The sequence below is a fragment of the Citrus sinensis genome, chromosome 4, assembly GCF_022201045.2.
Source record: "Citrus sinensis cultivar Valencia sweet orange chromosome 4, DVS_A1.0, whole genome shotgun sequence".
NCBI classification, from domain to species: Eukaryota; Viridiplantae; Streptophyta; class Magnoliopsida; order Sapindales; family Rutaceae; genus Citrus; species Citrus sinensis.
Genome location: NC_068559.1, coordinates 5,221,099 through 5,241,750, shown reverse-complemented (window position 1 = coordinate 5,241,750; position 20,652 = coordinate 5,221,099). Strand labels below are relative to the sequence as shown.

Below are 20,652 nucleotides of genomic sequence, written 5' to 3'. Positions count from 1 at the left end.
AATCAAGATTACAAAAAAAAAACTAAGAATTTTAAAACTCATTCTACAGTTAAACCACAACAAAACAACATGCATGAGGAAAATAGGCACTGTAAATTGGAAACATAATAATTAAAAATAAATAAAAATGAATAAATGGCACCTTCAGAAACGAATTTATCGCAGTGAAAAGAGAGAGACAGAGAGAACCGAATCGTGATAGAAATGAATTCCTCTGCTTCGAGCTTGGTTGGGATCGACGTGAAGTTTGATTACAGTGAGGGATATGATTTTAGGGTTTGGTTTACTTAGCTTTGACAGAGAAGGAGAACCGAGTGGTGAAAGACTGATGAGTTAATGACTTAGAAAAAAATTAGCTTCGATTTTGGTCTTAGGCTTGTATAAAACGATGCGTTTTACTTATCTTTATTTTTTCTAAGTGAAACGATACCGTTTTTAACTGAAAATATATTATTTACTAATAAATTTTCAGCCAAAACCCTCTAAAATTTTCAGTGAGCCGCGCTCAATACATTTCAAGTACTTTATATTAAAATTATAATATTCTACTAATTCAGTTGCATAACTAACAAAAAGTCAGAGCGGTTTCAATTTTAAACTTAAATGCTTTGGCTTTGGAAAGTCCTGGGTTCGAAAATCAGTTTGGAACGAAATTTATATTTTATTTTCTTTTACTGATACCTTAGTGTCACCAAGAAAAAGACCAATTTCTTAAACTTAAATGTTTCGATGTTCGAGGTCCCAGGTTCGAATTCCATCTGTTACATGATTAGAATTATTTTATTTTTATTACTAATACTTTAGTGTCAGCGATTTCTGATGTCACAATTACAGACACTATAGTATCATTAATTTGTGATACATATGTGTTAAACACGGAAAATGGCCCATATGTATACAAATACTGATACTTTGTAATAAAGTGTCACAAACCAAGTGTCAGTAAAAGACTATTTTTCTAGTAGTGTCGAGATTTAAATCATGATCACAAAAATCATAAAATAAAACTCCTACCACTAAACTATAAACATCCTGTTGAATTTAAAAATAATCAAATTCTTTTTATTGTCTTTTCAAGAAAGGATTTGGGTTGTATTTAAAAATAATAATAATGGTTCAGAAGGGGCTAAAGCCACTCATTTAATGTTCTCTTGATCCACCTTGTGACTTTACTAAACTTCTCCTAATGTGATCATGCCAATCACATAATGATCACATATCATCTCATCTGATTTAGCCACACATCTACTATCACTTACACATACCAATTGTGCGCACCACTTCATTGCTATTTATGTAAAAGTGTTAGATTTTCATCGCTTAACATTATCAATCAATAAGCATGTAATAGTGACAGACCAATACAATCAAATTAGGAGAAGTTTAGTTCAAAAAATTTTAATTTAATTAGGAGTGTTTATTTTTTTAATATTCACAATGAGGTCCAACATTTAAAATAAAAAATTTGTTATTATTATTTTTAAAAATTTAAGAGAAAATAATAGAATTTGAGTTTTTGAGAACCAAATATCTAAAGAAACAAAATTATATGGCTATTAGAATTTGAGCCCAAATCTCCAAAACTACTTGAAAAAACTCTCTTACCATTAAATTACAAATATTTTATTATATAAAAATGTGTCCAAAATATTTTTATTTAATCCTTTCATAAGAGACGTGGGTGTATTTAAAAGAAAAGGGGTCCCCTAATTGCATAATTTTACAGCTTTTTAAATAATAACTAATCATGTATTTAATTAGTTTTATATATATGGCATAAGTTTTATTTAATATTAGTAAACATAACTAAATTAGAGAATAAAGTTGTCAATAAATTAATGTAACTCATAAAATTTTAGAAATGAATAGTATAATTATTTGACTCTCTTGTAACCCTCATCTTATAAGTCATAACCCATACTATTAATAAAAATTAAATATCAATATGGTTAAACACTTGTAGTATATCTTGAAATTTGTAATAAAATTATCAAAGTCAAAATCCCGTGCTGTTGAAAAAAAAAATTGGTAATCTGTGATCTTTTATATCTTCTACTATTTTACCTCTAGATATTTTGTTAGTCAATGCTCAGTTTTATCATATCATGTGCGGAAAACAGTGGTCGACACAAAACAAAGTCAAGGTTAATTAGCAGAATCATTTTAATTGTAGAGGGTTTTGAAACATAAGTGGAAAAATGATTAATTTACTGAAACAATAATTGAATTGGATCATCATTTTCCCTATAAGTTATAGTGAAGAAAGTGGGTATCCCCTTTGGCCGGCATCACCAAATTCCACATTAATAGACAGAGTGAAGATGATTCGAATTAACGTATACGAAATGGGCGTAAAGAGCACGTACTGACTTAAATCATTTCCACATACAATGTTTCATGACGTGACTAAAGAAATGTGAACATGCATACAGCTATAATTTTGATAATGTTGGTTGAACTTTGATATTGACAGGAGTGACTTCATTCGAAGTTTTTGTGGGACCCACAACTTAACCAATAAGTTACGTACTTTATGTGGAAAATAAATAACAATATTCTGAAAACTTTTATAGCTTTCAGAATAGCTAGACAACCCTATTTATACAAGACAACAAATAATTAATTAAAGAAAAACATCAACTACCATAAATTGAATCATTTCCACATTTGTATATTGTAATTATCATGGTTCTTGCTTTTTTTAACTTGAATAATATATATTTACTTAGTTGGAATATTTAATTTCTATTTCAATTTATATAATATTTTATCTGTCATTTATTAATTGAGTTTATACAAACAATTAAAAAAAATAATTAATACTATTATTGGAGAATTTAAAGGATAAAATACAAATTTTATTAAAGAAAGCTCAAGAGCATTACAAGATCAATTCACACGCTCTCACAAATCACTCTTAGAAGTTTTGTTTTGCTTCTTATGCGTTCTTCTTCTTAGACTTGATGCATACAACACAAATGATAAAGGTACTTTTATAATACCTAAAACTTAATTATAACCCGACACAAACTAGAAAAATTTAATGACAATCACTTTTTTATTCTCAATCACCACAATAATTATCAACCAAACTCATTTCACTTTACCTCTTTCACTAACCACACCAACCTTACCTAACACCTAATTTCTCTTAAATTAGAAAGTTCTATGTGATGGGCTAGGCTATGTGTTTTTTTAGGACATGGATCGAAAACGAGTTTACAATCCTACACCCCCCTTAAACTTGTTTCATAACACCCAATAAAGTTCTCAATCTAAAGAAATCTTTTAGTTTTAGTGGCTTGATAAGGATGTTGTTGCGTAAATTAGTAAGTGTATTAGCCGACACAAGTAGTATAATAAAGATTAGAGTATCGTGCTGTAAAGATTATATGCCTTATTAGCTGCCGAAATTATTCTAACCTTAATTTATTTGAACAATTGAATAGACGGATTTAGATTAAAAATTAAGATAAAATATAATAACTAAAAATTAAATAAAGATGAAAGCACTAATGAAACCTTTAATCTCTTAGTATACATCAAATGCTTGTAATTTTTTTGCCAAAAATACACTGATTAACAACTTATAAATTATGATGAAGTTGGAAAAACCTTTTATTTACCTCTCAGTGACAAGCCTGAAGGCATTCTTGGCCCGCCTCTTAACAGTTTTACTGAAGTTTGAGTGCGATTGGAATGAATAATAAATAATAAAATATTATAATAATAATGTATTTAATGAGTTGTATTTAGTGCCGTGAATTATATGGGTAAAATAGTAAATTACAGAAAAACAAAAGAGTCAACATTCGTTGTAATGGTAGTGGGTTTTGAAACATAAATGGGGAATTGAGTAATTTACTGAAATAATAATGACATTTGATCATTTTCCATAAAAAAAAATATGGTGTAGAAAATGGGCATCGTTTTTCAATCAACACCAAAATCAACTTGTATTGGCAAAGTGATGATGAATTTAAACTAACGTTTTGAAGATTTATAACCTTACAAAATGGGCATAGAGAAACGTATTCTTGGAAGGCTTAAAGCATTCCACATATGATGTTTCATGACATGACTAAAGAGATAATGTTAACAAAGACATGTAATTTTGGTAATTAACTTTCTCTTGACGCGTCAGGAGTGACTTTATTCAAGGTTTTTGCATTTATAAACTTTCCATGTTGTTTCTTCTTCTTCTTTATGTAGCAACATGCAAGTCTAATCCACCGAACCATCCTTAATTAGCCTTGTAACTATGAAATACGTCAATTTATGAAGGGTTCACCCTCTTAATTCTTGAAAACTTCATGCCACCTATTTACCATGAAGAAGGATGAAAAAATTCATGATTTGATAGATAAATTTTTTGAATGGTAAATAGGGCTCGTTAATGTTTCAATAATTTGATAGATAAATTGAAATATGTAAATTTATGAAGGAAGTTTAATTGAATCTTACCTTATTTTTATTGATCAATGGCGAGTTTACTAGGACATATGAGTAAAATACTAGACAAAAAATAAAATAAAATAAAAGTTGAACTCTAATGAAATCATTTTAATGGTTGATGATTTTGAAACATAAGTGGAAAATTGTAATATCCTTAGGGATATGATGAAGTGGTTTATAAGCAATTTTATTTAGTTGGCCATCTGAATTAGAAAAATGAGGAGACTGAGGGATGAAAAATAATTTAAGCTTTACACACTCCTATATCTTTTTAAAAAAATTATAATAGAAAAAAGTAGAAAATGATAAATTTATTGAAATAATAATGGCATTTGATCAATTTCCCTAAAAATTATAGTGAAGAAAGCAAACATTCTCATTTGATGTCTCATGACCAAAGATAATGTACTGGTGTTTAGTGGTAGACTAAAACTATTTCCACACATATACAAGTGATGACATGACTAAAGAAATGTGAACACCAACTTATGAGTTCGGTAATTGATTGACTCTTGGCTGATAAGTGTTGAGAACTTCAAATAAAACGACATTGAACGAAAGTTGTCAAAGACACGATCTGCACTTGTCAAAGACACGATTCGCACTGAACATGCAACGACATGTGACAAGGTTGCCTCCCACAAAGGTAAAGTACCCAATCCAATCTGCATCAGTATAAACTTCTATGTTGTTGTAATCTTCATTTTTGGAAAATAGGATTTCTTTTCGTGGATTTGACTTCAGGTGCCTCAAGATCCGCATTATTGCTTTCATATGTTGTTCTCCGGGATTATGCATAAACTGACTTACAACACTCAATGAATAAGCAAGATTTGGCCTTGTGTGGGACAAGTACATCAATCTTCCAATCAGCCTTTGATATATTCCTTTGTCTACTGGAACTTGGTATGAGGTAATACAAAACTTCAGTCCTTCGATTGCGGTGTCAATAGGCTGACAAGTTGTCATTCTCGTTTCGTGCAATAAATCTAAGGCATATTTCCTTTTAGACAAGAAGATTTCTTAGATCGAAAAGCCTCAATTCCAAGAAAGTATTTTAAGGCTCCTAAATCCTTCATCTCAAACTCTCTCGACAAATACTTTTGAAGAGCCTCTCTTTCTTCTTCGTCGTTGCCTGTAACTACCATATCATCCACATAGACGATCAGGGCAGCGATTTTACCTTGTCGTTTTTTAATGAACAAGGTATCATATGAATTGCCTTGGCTATAGCCAAAAAAACTTATAGCCTTTCTAAATTTCCCGAACCATGCTCTTGGGGATTGCTTCAACCCGTATAATGATTTTTTTCAATTTGCATACTTTCTGATTGAGTCGTTCTGGTCCACTACATCCTAGTGGTAGATCCATATAAATTTCTTCAAATAGGTCTCCATAGAGGAAAGCATTCTTTACATTGAACTGTTGCACTAGCCAATCCAAGTTTGCTGCTAATGATAATAAGATACGAATAGTATTAATTTTTGCTATCGGTGTAATCTATTCCGTAGGTTTGGGTGTAATCCTTAGCTACAAGCCTTGCTTTGTATCGTTCAATGGAGCCATCTGCCTTGTACTTTATAGTGTAGATCCATCGGCAACTCACTGGTTTCTTTCCTGGTGGAAGATCAACTAGTTCCCATGTTTGATTTTTTTGAAGAGATCCCATTTCAACATTCATAGCCACTTTCCACTTTGAATCTTTTAAGGCTTCCTGCACATTGTTAGGAATAAATGCAGTAGATAATTGATTCAAAAATGACTAATTTGATTCTGACAAGCGATGATTAAACATAAAATGACTCATATGATATTTGACTCTACTAGAGAGATCAGGATTAACTGTAGGTATATAGATACCTCTATTTTGACACCGGGGAAGTATTCTTCTAATTAGACTGGGATTTGTGGTAGGAACATTCTCTACAGATGATTGGTTAGATATTTCTTCATGTGGTTCTTCATGGGACTTGTTCTCGATTGTAGTTGTGTCTGAGTTTTTTTGCTCCCTAAATGTGTCTTCCCTAAATATGTCTTCACTTGTCTCAGCCCGAGAATCATCGCCATTTTCTTTTCTAGTATCTTGAAGATTTACTACCTTAATGAAGGATTGATCTTCTTCAAGTGGAAGATATGTAAAAGTATGAATTTCCTCTTCATTATAATCCCTCTGAAATTCAGGCTCCGATAGGCAGTACATGATATCTTCATGAAAGACGACGTTCATGGTGATGTATATTTTTCTTGATGGAGGATGATAGCATCGATACCCCTTTTAATATAAGGCATACCCTACAAACACACAACGTAGTGCTCGAGGAGATAATTTGTCTTGTCATGGTAAATGAATGAAGGCAACACAGCCAAACACATGTGGGGATAAATTCGGCACATTTGATGATATAATTGCTTCATTCAGAACCTGGAAAGGAGTTTGGAATGTAAGGGAGCTTGAAATTATTCAATTGATCAAGTATGCTGCAAATGCCAGTGCTTCTCCCTAATAAGATAATGACATGCAAACCTGGATTAGTGATGCTTGAACAACTTCTAATAAATGTCTTTTTTTTTGTTCAACAACGCCATTTTGTTGGGGTGTCCCCACACAAGTAGTTTGGTGGACAGTTCTTTGTGATTTTAGAAATTGTTGAATTTTTGTGCTCATATACTCGCCTCCACTATCAGTTTGTAGAACTCGAATTTGTATCTGAAATTGAGTCGTCACCATCTTATCGAATCTTTGAAATAAAGAGTTTACTTCGTCTTTTGATTTCATAAGAAAAAAAACCCCATGTCATTCTACTACAATCATCAATAAATGTAACAAACCAATGAGCTCCTCTAATTGTAGAAATTTTATATAGTCCCCATACATCAGAATATAGTACCATGAAAGCAACTGGATTCTTATTTAAGGACATTGGAAAAGTAATTCGATGGCTTTTTGAAAGTTCACAAACATCACATTTAAAGTTACAAACATCATATTTCAAAAACAAACTAGGAAATATTTTTTTTAAGTAACCAAATGACATATGCCCTAAACGTCTATGCCATAACCAAATTTCTGATTTTCTTTTTTTAATGGAACTGTCTGCTACTAATGCAGGGCTTAACTTTTCAGTGTCTGTTAATGTCATCTCCAGGTATCGAGGCATGACCCTTAGGGTATGTGAAGGGCTATGGATAAGCTTTATCTTAAATGATTTAGGCTATCCATCACAACAATTAATACAACTATACTGCGACAACAAAGTTGCACGAGATATTGCTCATAACCCAGTTAAGCACAATCGAACAAAACACGTTGAGGTAGATAGATTTTTTATCAAGGAAAAATTAGATGAAAAAGTCTTAAAATTGCTGAAAGTTCGGTCAGAAGATCAACTTGCAGATATTTTATCGAAGGCCATTTCTAGCAGACCATTTAGAAAATTCCTAAACAAGCTGGGTATGCATGACATTTATGCACCAACTTGAGGGGGAGTGTTGAGAATGTCAAATAAAATGGCATTGAACAGAAGTTTTTAAAGACACGATCCGCACCGAACAGTAACGACACATTTCCTTCCATAATACGCATATCTAATCTTTGAAAAAATGTAACCTCTGCATCTATAAATACGCTCAATGTATAACGTTTTACTTAAGAAATTAAAAAAAAAAACTTGTTTCTTCAATAAGTAGTGACTATATTTAAAGTATTTGCATTTGTGAACTTTGCATGTTTCATCTTCTACTTTATTGGTTAGCAACAGGCAAGTTTATTCCACAAAACCCTCAGCTAGGGTTGGCAAAATCCCAATTATTTGTTTACTTTGTCCTGGATTAGGAGTAAATTATTTTAAATTACAGTTTTATCCTTATGTAAAGAATTTATAGTTTTTATTAAAAAATAAATAAATAATATATTTGTAAAATAACCTATTTATTTTATTATTAATTTTAATTATATAAAATAATAATTATTAATATTTTTAATGATGTAAAATAAAAATTTTTATGAATTTTATTTTAATTTTTTAAAACTAAAAATTATTGGTAATATTTATCTGTATAAACAAAAGACAATTTAAAATGTTGGATTATATTATTACATTGTGCCATCGTCAAGGAAATTATTTTTCACAACTTTGATTTCTCCATCCTGTTAATTTTTTTTTTTTCAAATTTTATGTGCATACACAGCTTGTTCTAAATATTAACATATCAAGGCATAGGGCAACCATCAATTTTGATGCCTGGAGCTATAGGCCATTTTGCCAATAGGCAATACTTGGTGGAATCAAGTCCCCACCACTGTGGTCCAAAAATATCATTAGACTGCAACATAAAGTAAATCAATATAGCAATGAAAACAAAATTAAATATAGTTCATTAGTTCAATATAATTTCTAAGGCCAAAATATATTACATAGCACCTCAAGTCCAAGGTTTCAAAATAATATTATATAAGAACACATCTCTAAAGTTTCAAAATAGTGTGTTCATTTGACAAAACACAATCCAAATTTCCAAAGTAATAGAAGGACTGCATCTCACGAACCAGGACCAATCTTTCAAAGGATATACCCAATTTTCAGCTTATTGGGCAAGTTGAAGAACACACGTAGCATATCATGTTTGGTTGCCAAAATATCAATTGCATCTAATATTTGTTACTCACCTAAGCCTTCAATCTTACATATTTCACCATACAACTTAGCTTGTAAATCATATAATTCTTTGTCAGCAGTAGAAAGTACGCTAATCAACCCATCAAGCTTGGGTACCATGGCTGAAATGGACTCTGGCATTGCGCCCATATTTGAAGACATATTACAGTTTTACTTTGTCTTGAATTGAGAGTAAATTTTTTCAAATTACAGTTTTATCCTTATGTAAAGAATTTATAGATTTTTATTAAAAAATAAATAAAAAATATATTTGTACAATAACCTATTTCTAGTTGGTCAATATTTCTCAAGTCTTTAGAATGAAATTTAATTGCTTCAGGAATCTCCTACAATAATGCAAAAGGATTATATGTAAAAAATATGTCTAAGTTGCTCCTAAAATCATTTCCTATTACACTGTAAAATAAAAAGGTTAGAAATTTGCATCTTCAATTTTCTCTCTCACCATTCATCGCTAGTAGTAATTGTCTGTTTAACAAGATCCCATCCTAAGACAATTTCATTTCTCATCAAGTTTGTGCAAAGTTGCCAATCTTTTTTTAGGATGTCCCACTTGTTTTTCAATTGTTTTTGTTCATATTCTCTATTGGTCATTGAATAAAACTTAGAAATAAGATTTTTCCACCCAGTCTTATTAAACTGACCATTTGGTCAATTCGCAGCTAATGTTTCATTCACGCAAATCTTAATAAAAGCATCAGTGGTACCATCATCCCAATCAGCCTTTGATTTTTTTTTCTTTTCTTTTATAGCAGTTGCCATTATAGACAAAGGATATCTAATATTATTAAAAAAAATAATGCACAAATAAAACAAAGATTAAATGAATTTCAAATATAAAATAATAATTGACATGTATTGTTGAATAATAAAATAAAAAGAAAGATGAAACAATAGCAAGTGGTGCTGATAATTTTTAATGAATAATATAATAAAAAGAAAGATAAAACAACAGCAAGTGTTGCAATAATTTATATTGAATAATATAATAAAAGAAAGATGAGTGGCGGCAATAAACATATTTAATATTATAACAAAAAGATTGATCATGGGTTTTAAATACATTTGAAGTGCATGATCAATTAATTGTGTACAAAGAAATCATAACTAAAAGGAAAAAGGACATCAGCGAAATGGTCACCAACACCACCAACTTTTTAAAAAGGGAACTTTAGACCATTATACCCTTTAAAAATTGAATTTAAATTTTTAATAAATAGAAATATTATATAAATACTGTAATCTATGCAATAGACTAAGAATATTAAAATAATTTAATAATTTAAATAAATGTAAATATGAAAATTGTTATATTTATTTAATAATATATATATATTTATTTAGATATTTTAAATAAATATTTGCATTAAATATTTTACAATAAAAAAATCTCACATACTAATGTTATTATTATTTTACATAATATTCAAAATAATTTAAATTTTAATACACTTTTTTTAATATTATGATTCTATTTATTATAAAATTTAATTTTATATAATAAAATATATCCAACAGATTATAAAATATTAAAATATTTTTTAAGTATTGCAATTATTTTACAATGTATAGATTATTACATTTATTTTAATATTATATTTCTATTTATTATAAAACGTTAGAGTTGATTTTTTTGGATAATAGAGGTCAAGGCTATTATAGTTACAAAGGGGTCTTAATTTCATTTTTTGAAAACTTGGGGTATTGATGACCATTTCCTTAAACTTTGGGGGTGTGAATGTCCTTTTCCCTAACTAAAATCATATTACAGGTGAGGTGATATATAGGCATGTGGTGACCAAAAATATGACATTGTTCTATGATTTGTTTTCATGCAACGACTCACATGGAGAACGTTTATAGAAGGTAATGGTCAACTAATTATAAAATCCATTGCAAAACTACACCGACACATGAACTGATTGAAGTATTAACCAATTATTGTTTAGGAGTTCATTTGGAAACAAAGACCACATTAAAAAGAAACATGAAACAGTACCAAGTGGAGACAATAAACATATTGAATAATATAATAAAGACAAAGATGAAAAAGTAGTAGGAAGCATTACTTGGTACGCTCCTCACCAAAAGCGTTGGCTATGACAATGAGTTTTCTCTCAAGTGTTGGGTATATGTAGGGTGTTGCATAATTAAAGTGCCAACTATTTTATTAAAAAAAGAAAGAAAAAAAGTGAAGTGGTGGCAATACATTTATATGATAGCAATAATTTTTATTATGTAGGTTTTGTATATAATAAGGTATTATGCAATTAATGAAATATTTTAAGGGTATTTTTTATATTACATATTTTTTAAAAAAGCTCTCTAACATTTACTCCTAAAAACTCAAATTTTGAGCTTTTGCTAGTAGAGGTAAATTAGCTTATTTAATCCTAAAGAACCCCACTTAAAAAATAACTAAACATTAAAAAAAGGAAAAAAAATAAAAAAGTGCTTCTGGCTACTCGATAAACTATATCAGATAAGTGCTTAGTAAAGAGCTTGATTTATAGTTGGTTATTATCAGATGACATATCAGCTGAGCGAGATAAGACTAAAAGCTTATTTGTTAAATATCTAAAGTCTAAATTTTTTTTAAATTTCATATCTTTTTTTAAAATTTGTTTGTTTCTTTTTTTATAACTTATGTTTGATTTTTAGACATTTACATCTGAATAGAAAAAATAAACTTTTGCGACTTTTATCTGAATGAGAAAAGGTCTAAATGAGAAATAAATGTTATATTTCAGAAATATCTCTATAAAATATATTGATTTTTTGAAGTATAAAACATAATCTTTTATGTTTTGATTTACAAAAACATAAATATCAAATAACTATGTTTAAGATGTTTTTTATTTGTAAAACAAACAAGATGCTGCTTATATTCAAATATTAATATAAGAAAAATAAATACATTCAGGTATTTATATTTAGACCTATTCATTTTTCTGAAAAATTCAAACTCATAGCATAGCTCATACAGATTTCTATAAAAAAATATTGATTTTTTGAAGTATAAAACCTAATCTTTTATGTTTTAATTTATAAAAATATAAATATCAAATAACTATATTTAAGATGTTTCTTATTTATAAAAACAAATAAGATGCCGCTTATATTCAAATATTAATATAAGAAAAATAAATATATTCAGGTATTTATATTTAAACCTATTCATTTTTCTGAAAAAGAAAAATTCAGACTCATAGCACACAGCTCATACAGATTTCAAATAAAAGAACATACACTACCTAAATATACATAGCACAGCTACATAGTCAGTTTAATAAAGTTATTGATACACGTGATTGGTACGTGCTATCGCTTAAATCAGAAGCTTGGAACGACATGGGACAAACGCCGTTTTAATCACCTAGGATACTCACATGTCAAACACGTGATCAACTAGAGCTAAAAGGCCATTAAGGCAGTTATATGAGGTGGGAAAGTGAGCCTTGTCATTTGTCAATTTTTATTTTTTGGAGGAATTGTCGTTTGTCAACTTGACTTCAGCTCTTCGAGAGTTTTAAACTGATACTACCCTGTGTATTCTCTCTGATTTTGTTGTTTCTTTTTGTTCATTGTTCTAAACACATCGTTGTTTCAATTGTTTATATATTGTACTGATTCTTCGCTTGAACAAATCACCTTCATTCATCCCCAAATATAAAAAATGCGCAAGATATGTTTGCCCGAAACTTTAACGATCATCTGGGAAGCTCATATCGGCCACCTTTAAGTACCTTTTAAGTACCAAATATCAATTTTACATTTGACATTAGCGTACTTATTTTATATTTAGACCGAATCGAAAGACAGTGAAGAAAAATCGATCAGTCATATCAGATAAACATTCCGAAAGATGAGCTAATTATAACAGAATATTCGGAAAATAATTCATTTGAATATAATTCCAAACTAGTTGGAGATGAACAAGGAAACTAACTGACAATATTCATTCTTAAGCTAATTGATTGACCACACACAATTTGATTAAATGTACCTCAGGCATGCAGCCCCTAGAAAATATTCTTCTGATCACTCGACCGTCTTCCTTTATTTAAGATCAAATTCTGCTTTCTTCTGCTGATGAATGTAAGATCAAATTCTGCTTTCTTCTGCTGATGAATTTAAGATCCAATTCTGCTTTCTTCTGCTGATGAAATATTTATTTAACTGTACTGTTACCCTGCGATTAATAAAAATGTAAAATCATGAAAGAAAAAAGCAAAAAGAGAAAAAAAAAATTTACATCAAGTTGGTAAAAGCTAGAGGAGAAGCTGTATCATTTGATTACCTCTTTGCGTGGTGGACACAGTTCTATGTCCAAGAAGACTGTTCTTGACGGATTTTAATTCATGGACAACATTGGTCAAGTTCATTCGATCTTGCGGCAAGTCCATTGAACAAGCAACTCCAATTCTTACCATAGAAATGAGACATTGTATAATGTTGTTGATTTTTGCCTCCCTCTGCCTTTGGTTACTAGTAATAATCAAATCTTGATCATCATTTAGAAGTGTTGAATCCACAATATCAATCACGTGATTAGGCAAGGCCGTTCTCGCAAAGTTATGTAGATTCATATCACCCTCAAACGTAATGTCTGATGGTTTTTTCCTTATCACCAACTCTAGTAGCAATATCCCATAACTATAAATATCTCCATTTGTTGACACCTCACTTCCTAGGCCATACTCTACCAATCAAAAAGTTTATAAGAAATAGAATAAGATTTTATGGAAGAAATTAAGAGTACTTACAAATGTACCAATGTTCAATATTTTATTCAAAAAGGCGCTATAAAACCTTTATCGAAGGAGACCATTTTTCTATTAAATTAGATTTAAAACTGTAACAAATATAAAATATAATACCTGGAGCAATATAGCCAATAGATCCCTTGATGCCGATGGAACTCGTTTGGGTCTGAGTGTGGGGAAGGAATCTTGCTAATCCAAAGTCACCTAAACGCGCAGTCATGTCATCATCAAGAAGAACATTGCTGGGTTTAAGGTCACAATGAGCAAGTATAGGTTGACAATCATGGTGCAAATAGTTCAGTGCAGATGCTACATCAATGGCAATGTTCAGTCTCTGAAGCAAATTTAAGTTCCTTGGTGGCTCATCTGCTTCATCTTGACTAGTGACGGGATGCAACCACTCCTGTAGGCTTCCATTGTGCATTAACTCATATACAAGAGCCTTGAAGTCATTGCCTTGATAATCTACTCCCGAACATACAGTGAGAACCTTGACAAGATTTCGATGTCTGATATTCCTCAATGCCTTGCACTCACCTATGAAACTCCTGGAAGCTCCACATTGATGAAGATTAAAAACCTTCACTGCAATAGTTGTTTTACCCTCATCAAAAATTCCTTTATAAACAGACCCAAAGCTACCTGCTCCTATAAGATTTGCTGAAGAAAACCCATTCGTAGCGTTGTAAAGATTTTTGTATGACAAGTTTTGGAGTGAATTTATCAAACTGCTTGGATTTGGCTTCTCTTTTCTCTTCCTTACCCAAAAAAGAAGCAAAGCAGATAGAGCTAAAGCTAGTCCTACTAGCCCAGAAACAATGGCAATGACTAATTTCTGTGCAAGGGTCAATCTTCTTTCTTTAGATCTCTTTGAACCACATGTTGACAGCTGAAATTTTGGTATGCCACCACAGAGCTTACTATTTCCTAAAACCACAGCAGCACTTGCATTCTTAAAAATGCCTTCTGTTGGTACCATGCCCTCAAGGTTATTGTAAGATAGATTTAAAAACTGTAACAATTTAAGTCCTGCCAAAAATTTAGGAATTTCACCTGTAAGGTTGTTTTGGGACAAATCCAAGACTCTAAGACCTCTCAAAGAACTCAAAGACGAAGGAATAAAACTTTGGAATAAATTGCCTCCCATTTCTAACTGTTCCAATCTTATACAACTACCAAGAGTACTAGGAATCTCACCTTCTAACATGTTCCAAGTGACATCTAAGATTTCAAGATTTATAAGTTTTCCCACTTCAATAGGGAGGGAACCAGTAAGTTGGTTTCCAAACAAGTAAAGCCCAATCGATAAGGATGTGAGTCTCATCAATTGAGGGGGTATGGTACCACTAAGATTATTATAAGAAAGATCAATTACTAGTAAATTCTTGCACTGGCCTAAGCTAGAAGGGATGGTACCCTGAAGAAAATTACCACTTAAAAATAACTGTAATAGCTTTTTCAATTTTCCAATGGAAGGTGGAATATTTCCTGATAATCTGTTATTGCTTAAGCCGAATGACTTCAAATTTTGGAGTTCTCCTATGGCAGGGGGGATGGTACCTGATAATTGGTTGTCCCACATCTCTAGTCTTTGCAAGTTGACGTAATTTCCAATCCCAGCTGGAATGCTTCCAACAATTTTGTTGCCATCAAGGAGCAACATTTCAAGAGTTGTTGAGAAGTTGCAAATGCATGTAGGTAGTATTCCTCCAAAATTGTTGGCGTTTATAGTCATCCGCATTAACCTTGTTGCATTAATCAAAGAGCAGAGGAAGTTTAAATCACGCTGTCCCCCACTCCCAAGACTGTTGTTTGTAATTACGAAATACTGAAGCCTTTGTAGATTTCCCAAAGAAGGCACTTCCCCTGTTAGTTTATTTTCCGTGACATAAAATGCTTCTAGCTTCGTGGCATTGGATAGAGAGTGTGGAATGGATCCAGTAATTTGGTTTATAGCAACGCTGAAATATCGGAGATTTGGGAGAGTAAAACCAAAGTTCGGGGAAAGACCCCCTTGAATTTGGTTCATTCCCACATCAATATCTGTGATCGAAGAGATATTGAAGATTGAGGAAGGAATAGCACCAGACAACTTATTTGCACCAAGATAAAGAGACGCAAGATTATTCAGTTCGCTTAAAGAATGAGGAATACTCCCAGAGAAATTGTTATAGATTAAAGAAATTATAAGAATGGATGATAAGTTTCCCAAAGTAGAAGGTATACTTCCAGACAGATAGTTAGAATTTAAAGCAAGAATTTCAAGCTTTGACAAGGAGCTAATTTCTAATGGAATTTTTCCCATCAACTGGTTACCAGATAGATCGATTTGAATAAGGTTTGAGCAACTGGATATATTGGCAGGAATTTCCCCACCAATGGAGTTGTTATGAAGAAACAATACTTCCAGTCTTTGCAAACGACCAACTTCCGAAGGGATTTGATTGGTGAAGCTATTGTTTTCGAGATATAGCTTTTTTAGAAAGCTCAAATTTCCAATGTGGGGTGATATAGAGCCTGAAAGTTTAAGCGACCGTAAGTCCAAGATTGTGACTCTCTGCTGGTGCCTACGACTACATGTAACACCATGCCAACTGCAAAAGTGGATGGATGCATTCCATGAGCCTAAAGCACCAAGAGGGTCTTGAATGACCTTGGACTTGAAGTCCAGCAAGGCTAGCCGGTCTGTCTCATTCCGGGAAACTGTAGAAGCCCGTACACCGAGGAATCGATGAGGAACGAGGTGTAAGGTAAAGTAGAATACAAGGACGGCATACAGAGCAAAAAACGAGCGATTAGACATTCTCATGCCCATGGCAAATTTTTCTCTCTCAGTATAGCTGGTATTTTGGTGAAGTATGGGTTTGATCAAAGTTAATTTGAGGTTCAAGATTATATGTATATTCACTTAGCATGCCTCTGACATTTATATTATCTCTTTAGTCTCCTATCGTGAAGTTCGGGTCACGACCCTACCAGCATTTAATTAGTGGTCATAGACTTGAAATTATTTTCCATTTATTCTTGGTGGATCTTTGATAGTGATAGGAGTGATTTTATGAAATTTAATCTACACAAAAAATAGATAAATAAATAAATCGTCTGTCATCAGTGAGAAAAATTTTGGGAAATTTACAGTAATAACAAAAAATGTTTTGCTTTTTTTCATCTTAACCCCCCAAAAATATTTCTATCAACATTAGCCATAAAACAACCTTTGAGACCAAAATACCCCTCCCTCATCTCTCCCCCAACACTCCCTTTCACTCATCTCTCCCAAACCGATCCAACTCCCATCATCGGCGGCGACATCAACCCTCGTCGGCGGCGGCTCCATCTCTCACCGGCATCCGATCTACGATCTACAACCTTCAACAAAACCTAGGTTAGTCATTTTTCTTATTTTCATTAATTTAAAATGAGATTTTAGAATAATAATAGTTATAGCTTGAGAATAATAGTGGTGGTGGTGATGTTTGTGGTGGTTGGTGGTGATGATGTTTGTGGTGGTTGGTGGTGTTTGGGAGTATTGTTTTCGATTTTGGAGTGATTGCGCTTAATTTTGGGGGTGGGGAGGGAGGGGGGTAGGGCGCGCGCGCGCGGCCATGTGCGGCCCGCTGTCGCACCAGATTTGGTGCGACAGGGCGTGTCGCACAAAAAATTAGAGTGTATTTTTTTTTAACAAGTCAATTTTTTTTTCTGTAAATGTAATGTAATAATTTTATAAATATTACAGATACATGGCGAAATCAGAATCACCGGATATCGAAGTAGGCAAGATGTATTTTTGTTATGCCGATCACTTTCCTGGTCGAATTTCGAGCATGTGTATGTTATCTTCGGTCGTAAAAGCCATCGAGGAAAAATTAACAAAGCGGCAGTTTAGTATGTTCAAAAAGGATATATTTGGGCATTTCTTGGAGTGTCGAAGTTTTCCATTTAGTATGTTCAAGTGGCCCATGAAGAAGATAGTCGTGAGGATCAGTTATGGTTTCAAATTGGTAAGCATTTGATTCGCTTGTCAATTGTCGAATGGTGCTTGGTTACTGGACTTTCATTTGGTGTTGATACCAATCAAAAAAATGATGAAATGGAGTAGAGGCTACGGAATACGTATTTTGGTGGTGTGCATCATAAGATTAATGTGAAGCAATTCGATGCAGTATTTAAGGAGTTGAAATTCTAGGAAATGGACGATATGGACGCATTAAAGATTGCGCTGTTTTATTTTGCGGACAGAGTACTAAATGCAAGAAAAAATCACTGTCAAATCAATTTCGATTGGCTTGACCAAGTTGATGATATACAGTACTTCCGAAAGCGTCCATAGGGTCTATTGTCGTGGGAAATGATTTACGAGAGTCTTGACAATGCACTGTTCGAGAAAGATGAGAAATTTAAGAAGACTCGGTTGAAAAATCCAGATCATAATATTGGAAAATACAATCTTTACGGCTTTACGTCTGGGGTTCAGGTGCGTTTTTTTTTGTTTATTAATAAGTTTTATAGTATTAAATATTTGATAGTCGTTTTATTTGATTTTTCACTTTGGTTGTTGTAGGCTTGGATTTACGAAGCAATCGGAGGGTTGCCATCAACATGGGTCGTCAAAACGAAGAATAAGATTCCCAGCATTCTGCAATGGAAGCCCATGGCGTCTTCGAGAATCAACTTTGCGGAGGTTTATTCGTTCTTCAACGACGAATCTCGTCTTGTAAGTAATATGTATTACTTATTTTTTTAACTTTACTAAATTTAAGTTATGTATACTTACTTAAAATTTTCAATTGAATTTATGGCAGGGGGACGTTTTACAAACTCTTGAGCCAAATTCAAAGGAGAGTAGCAGAAAATATTGTCTCTCTGTGAAGGATTACTTGCCAAGTATTCCTGACTGGGTTCATAAGGTCGGTATACTCTAAGTACTAAAAAATTTTTTAATCGAAATTTTTGACTTTTCATTTATTAATTTTAAATGATACTTTATACAGTACCAACCCTCAATCAACGCGATGCCGTCGGTTACAAGGCAATCAGACGAGCATGACGATCATGACGACATACCAAACCCAATACCAGAGCAGCGTCATGACACTTCTGAGGATGAGGTGGCTGTTAATGACCACCAGCAGCAAACAGACAACTCTGATGACGCACGGGATTCTGAGGTTATAAATAATATACGATATTTTTTCTTTGTAAATTATTAATTTTTTTTTTGTTATTCTAAAGTTTTATGTTTTTCTTTTGTAATAGTCGAGGACAAAGCAGTTTAATGATTACATACAACGACGGCTGGATAAGATTGATCGTAACGTGTATGAAATAAAGTCATAATTAAAAGATTTTAAAGAAACCGTAGTTGGCTTCATCGACACATTTTCTAAACGTCCAAATAAGGATTCTCCCACTGCACGCTCGTATGCGGTGAGCAAATTTAAATTTAATAATTATGTTCGTTTAACTTTTAATTTGATAGTTGTTTAATATGTTCGTCTTGGCGAATGGACAGGCCCCAGATGACTATGAAGTGTATACTGACGTGGGCAATGAAAATTTGTCTACGCCCACGTCATTGTATAGTTTCTACGGGGATGTTAGTGGGGAGAGCGTGCAGGTGTTCACTGAGGTGCCTCCGGGCGTTAGTAAGTTCGGCCGCGCGTACATACCGTCGTATGTTTATAACAGTCCTTAAATGATTCCTCCGGTCAAGCGAGGACAGAACGTCCGGCCTTTACCTCGACCCCAAATCATGGACCATGCGATTGACATGAGTACGAGTGTGGATATAAATCCACTGAGAGGATTGGAGGACTCTAGTCTGTTTGCTGAGTTTGATCGATGGTTCACTGGTGATAACAGAGTCCGCCGGAGAGTCCAGCACCCGCGGTCATTCTTTCAAATAATTTTAGGTACAGCTTCGATGGGATGGCTAGGCGATGAGGTATTCGGTATTTTTGAAGTTATGTATACTGTTGTGGATTTGTTTCACCAAAATTTTTCTTTTAAATCGTAATATATCTGTTTCTTTACAGCATATTCACGAGTATCTCCACTTGATTAGCGAGAAACAACGGCAGTATCCAAATGCCTTACTCCAACGTGTCACACATACTGACACATTTTTTTGGGTAACGTGCCGACAAAACTTATAAATACTATTTAATTTGATTTTTAATTATTGCCTTTAAGTTTTGTTCATTTATGCATTTCTTGGTTATCTATGTACTATGTTTTCTCCTCTCAGTGACTATTTCATCCGCCCATGTTGTTAGCCGAGTTGTCATTGATTCAGCCACAATTTTTCTATCATAAAACCATTGCTGCATTATTTTCCTAAAATGATCAACAAGATGAGTAACAGGAAATTTTCGAGGTTCCCGCATGAAAGAATTAACACTCTTCGTGATGTTGGTGGTAAGTATGTTGTACCTCCTACCTTCAAACTGAGACCTTGCCCAATTACACGTACCCACATTATTTTCTAGGTAATCAGCCGCACCCGAGTGAATCATCCACAACCCTTCAAGTTGTCTCTTAAATTCCTCGTGGCCATATGCTTTTGCTGCATTAATAAAGGCAGGCTCAAATTGATCCCAAAGAGCTTTGGACATTCTAAACTGAGACTTAATGTTACCTTTGACGTGGTAAAAACAAACGCCATCAGTTGCATTATGAAATACTGTAAGAACGGCTCTCCTTATGGCAGTGCATCGATCAGAGATAATTACCAACTCAGGTCTATCGCCAATCAC

General features: G+C 32.7%; 1 protein-coding gene across 2 annotated transcripts; it reads right to left on the bottom strand.

The window, feature by feature from the left end:
* Window positions 1-13,018: 13,018 nt before the first annotated feature.
* On the bottom strand, window positions 13,019-16,775 carry LOC102621036 (probable LRR receptor-like serine/threonine-protein kinase At3g47570). Of its 2 annotated transcripts, XM_006485541.4 has the most exons (3): window positions 14,012-16,775; window positions 13,432-13,833; window positions 13,019-13,323 (listed from the first exon to the last, which is right to left on the bottom strand). In XM_006485541.4, the coding sequence occupies exons 1-3, from the start codon at window positions 16,710-16,712 to the stop codon at window positions 13,319-13,321; spliced, it is 3,108 nt and encodes a 1,035-aa protein (XP_006485604.1). In that variant the 5' UTR covers window positions 16,713-16,775; the 3' UTR covers window positions 13,019-13,318. The 2 variants fall into 2 exon arrangements, with proteins under 2 accessions (XP_006485604.1, XP_015387977.1); XM_015532491.3 differs by having other exon boundaries at window positions 13,019-13,833.
* Window positions 16,776-20,652: the final 3,877 nt, after the last annotated feature.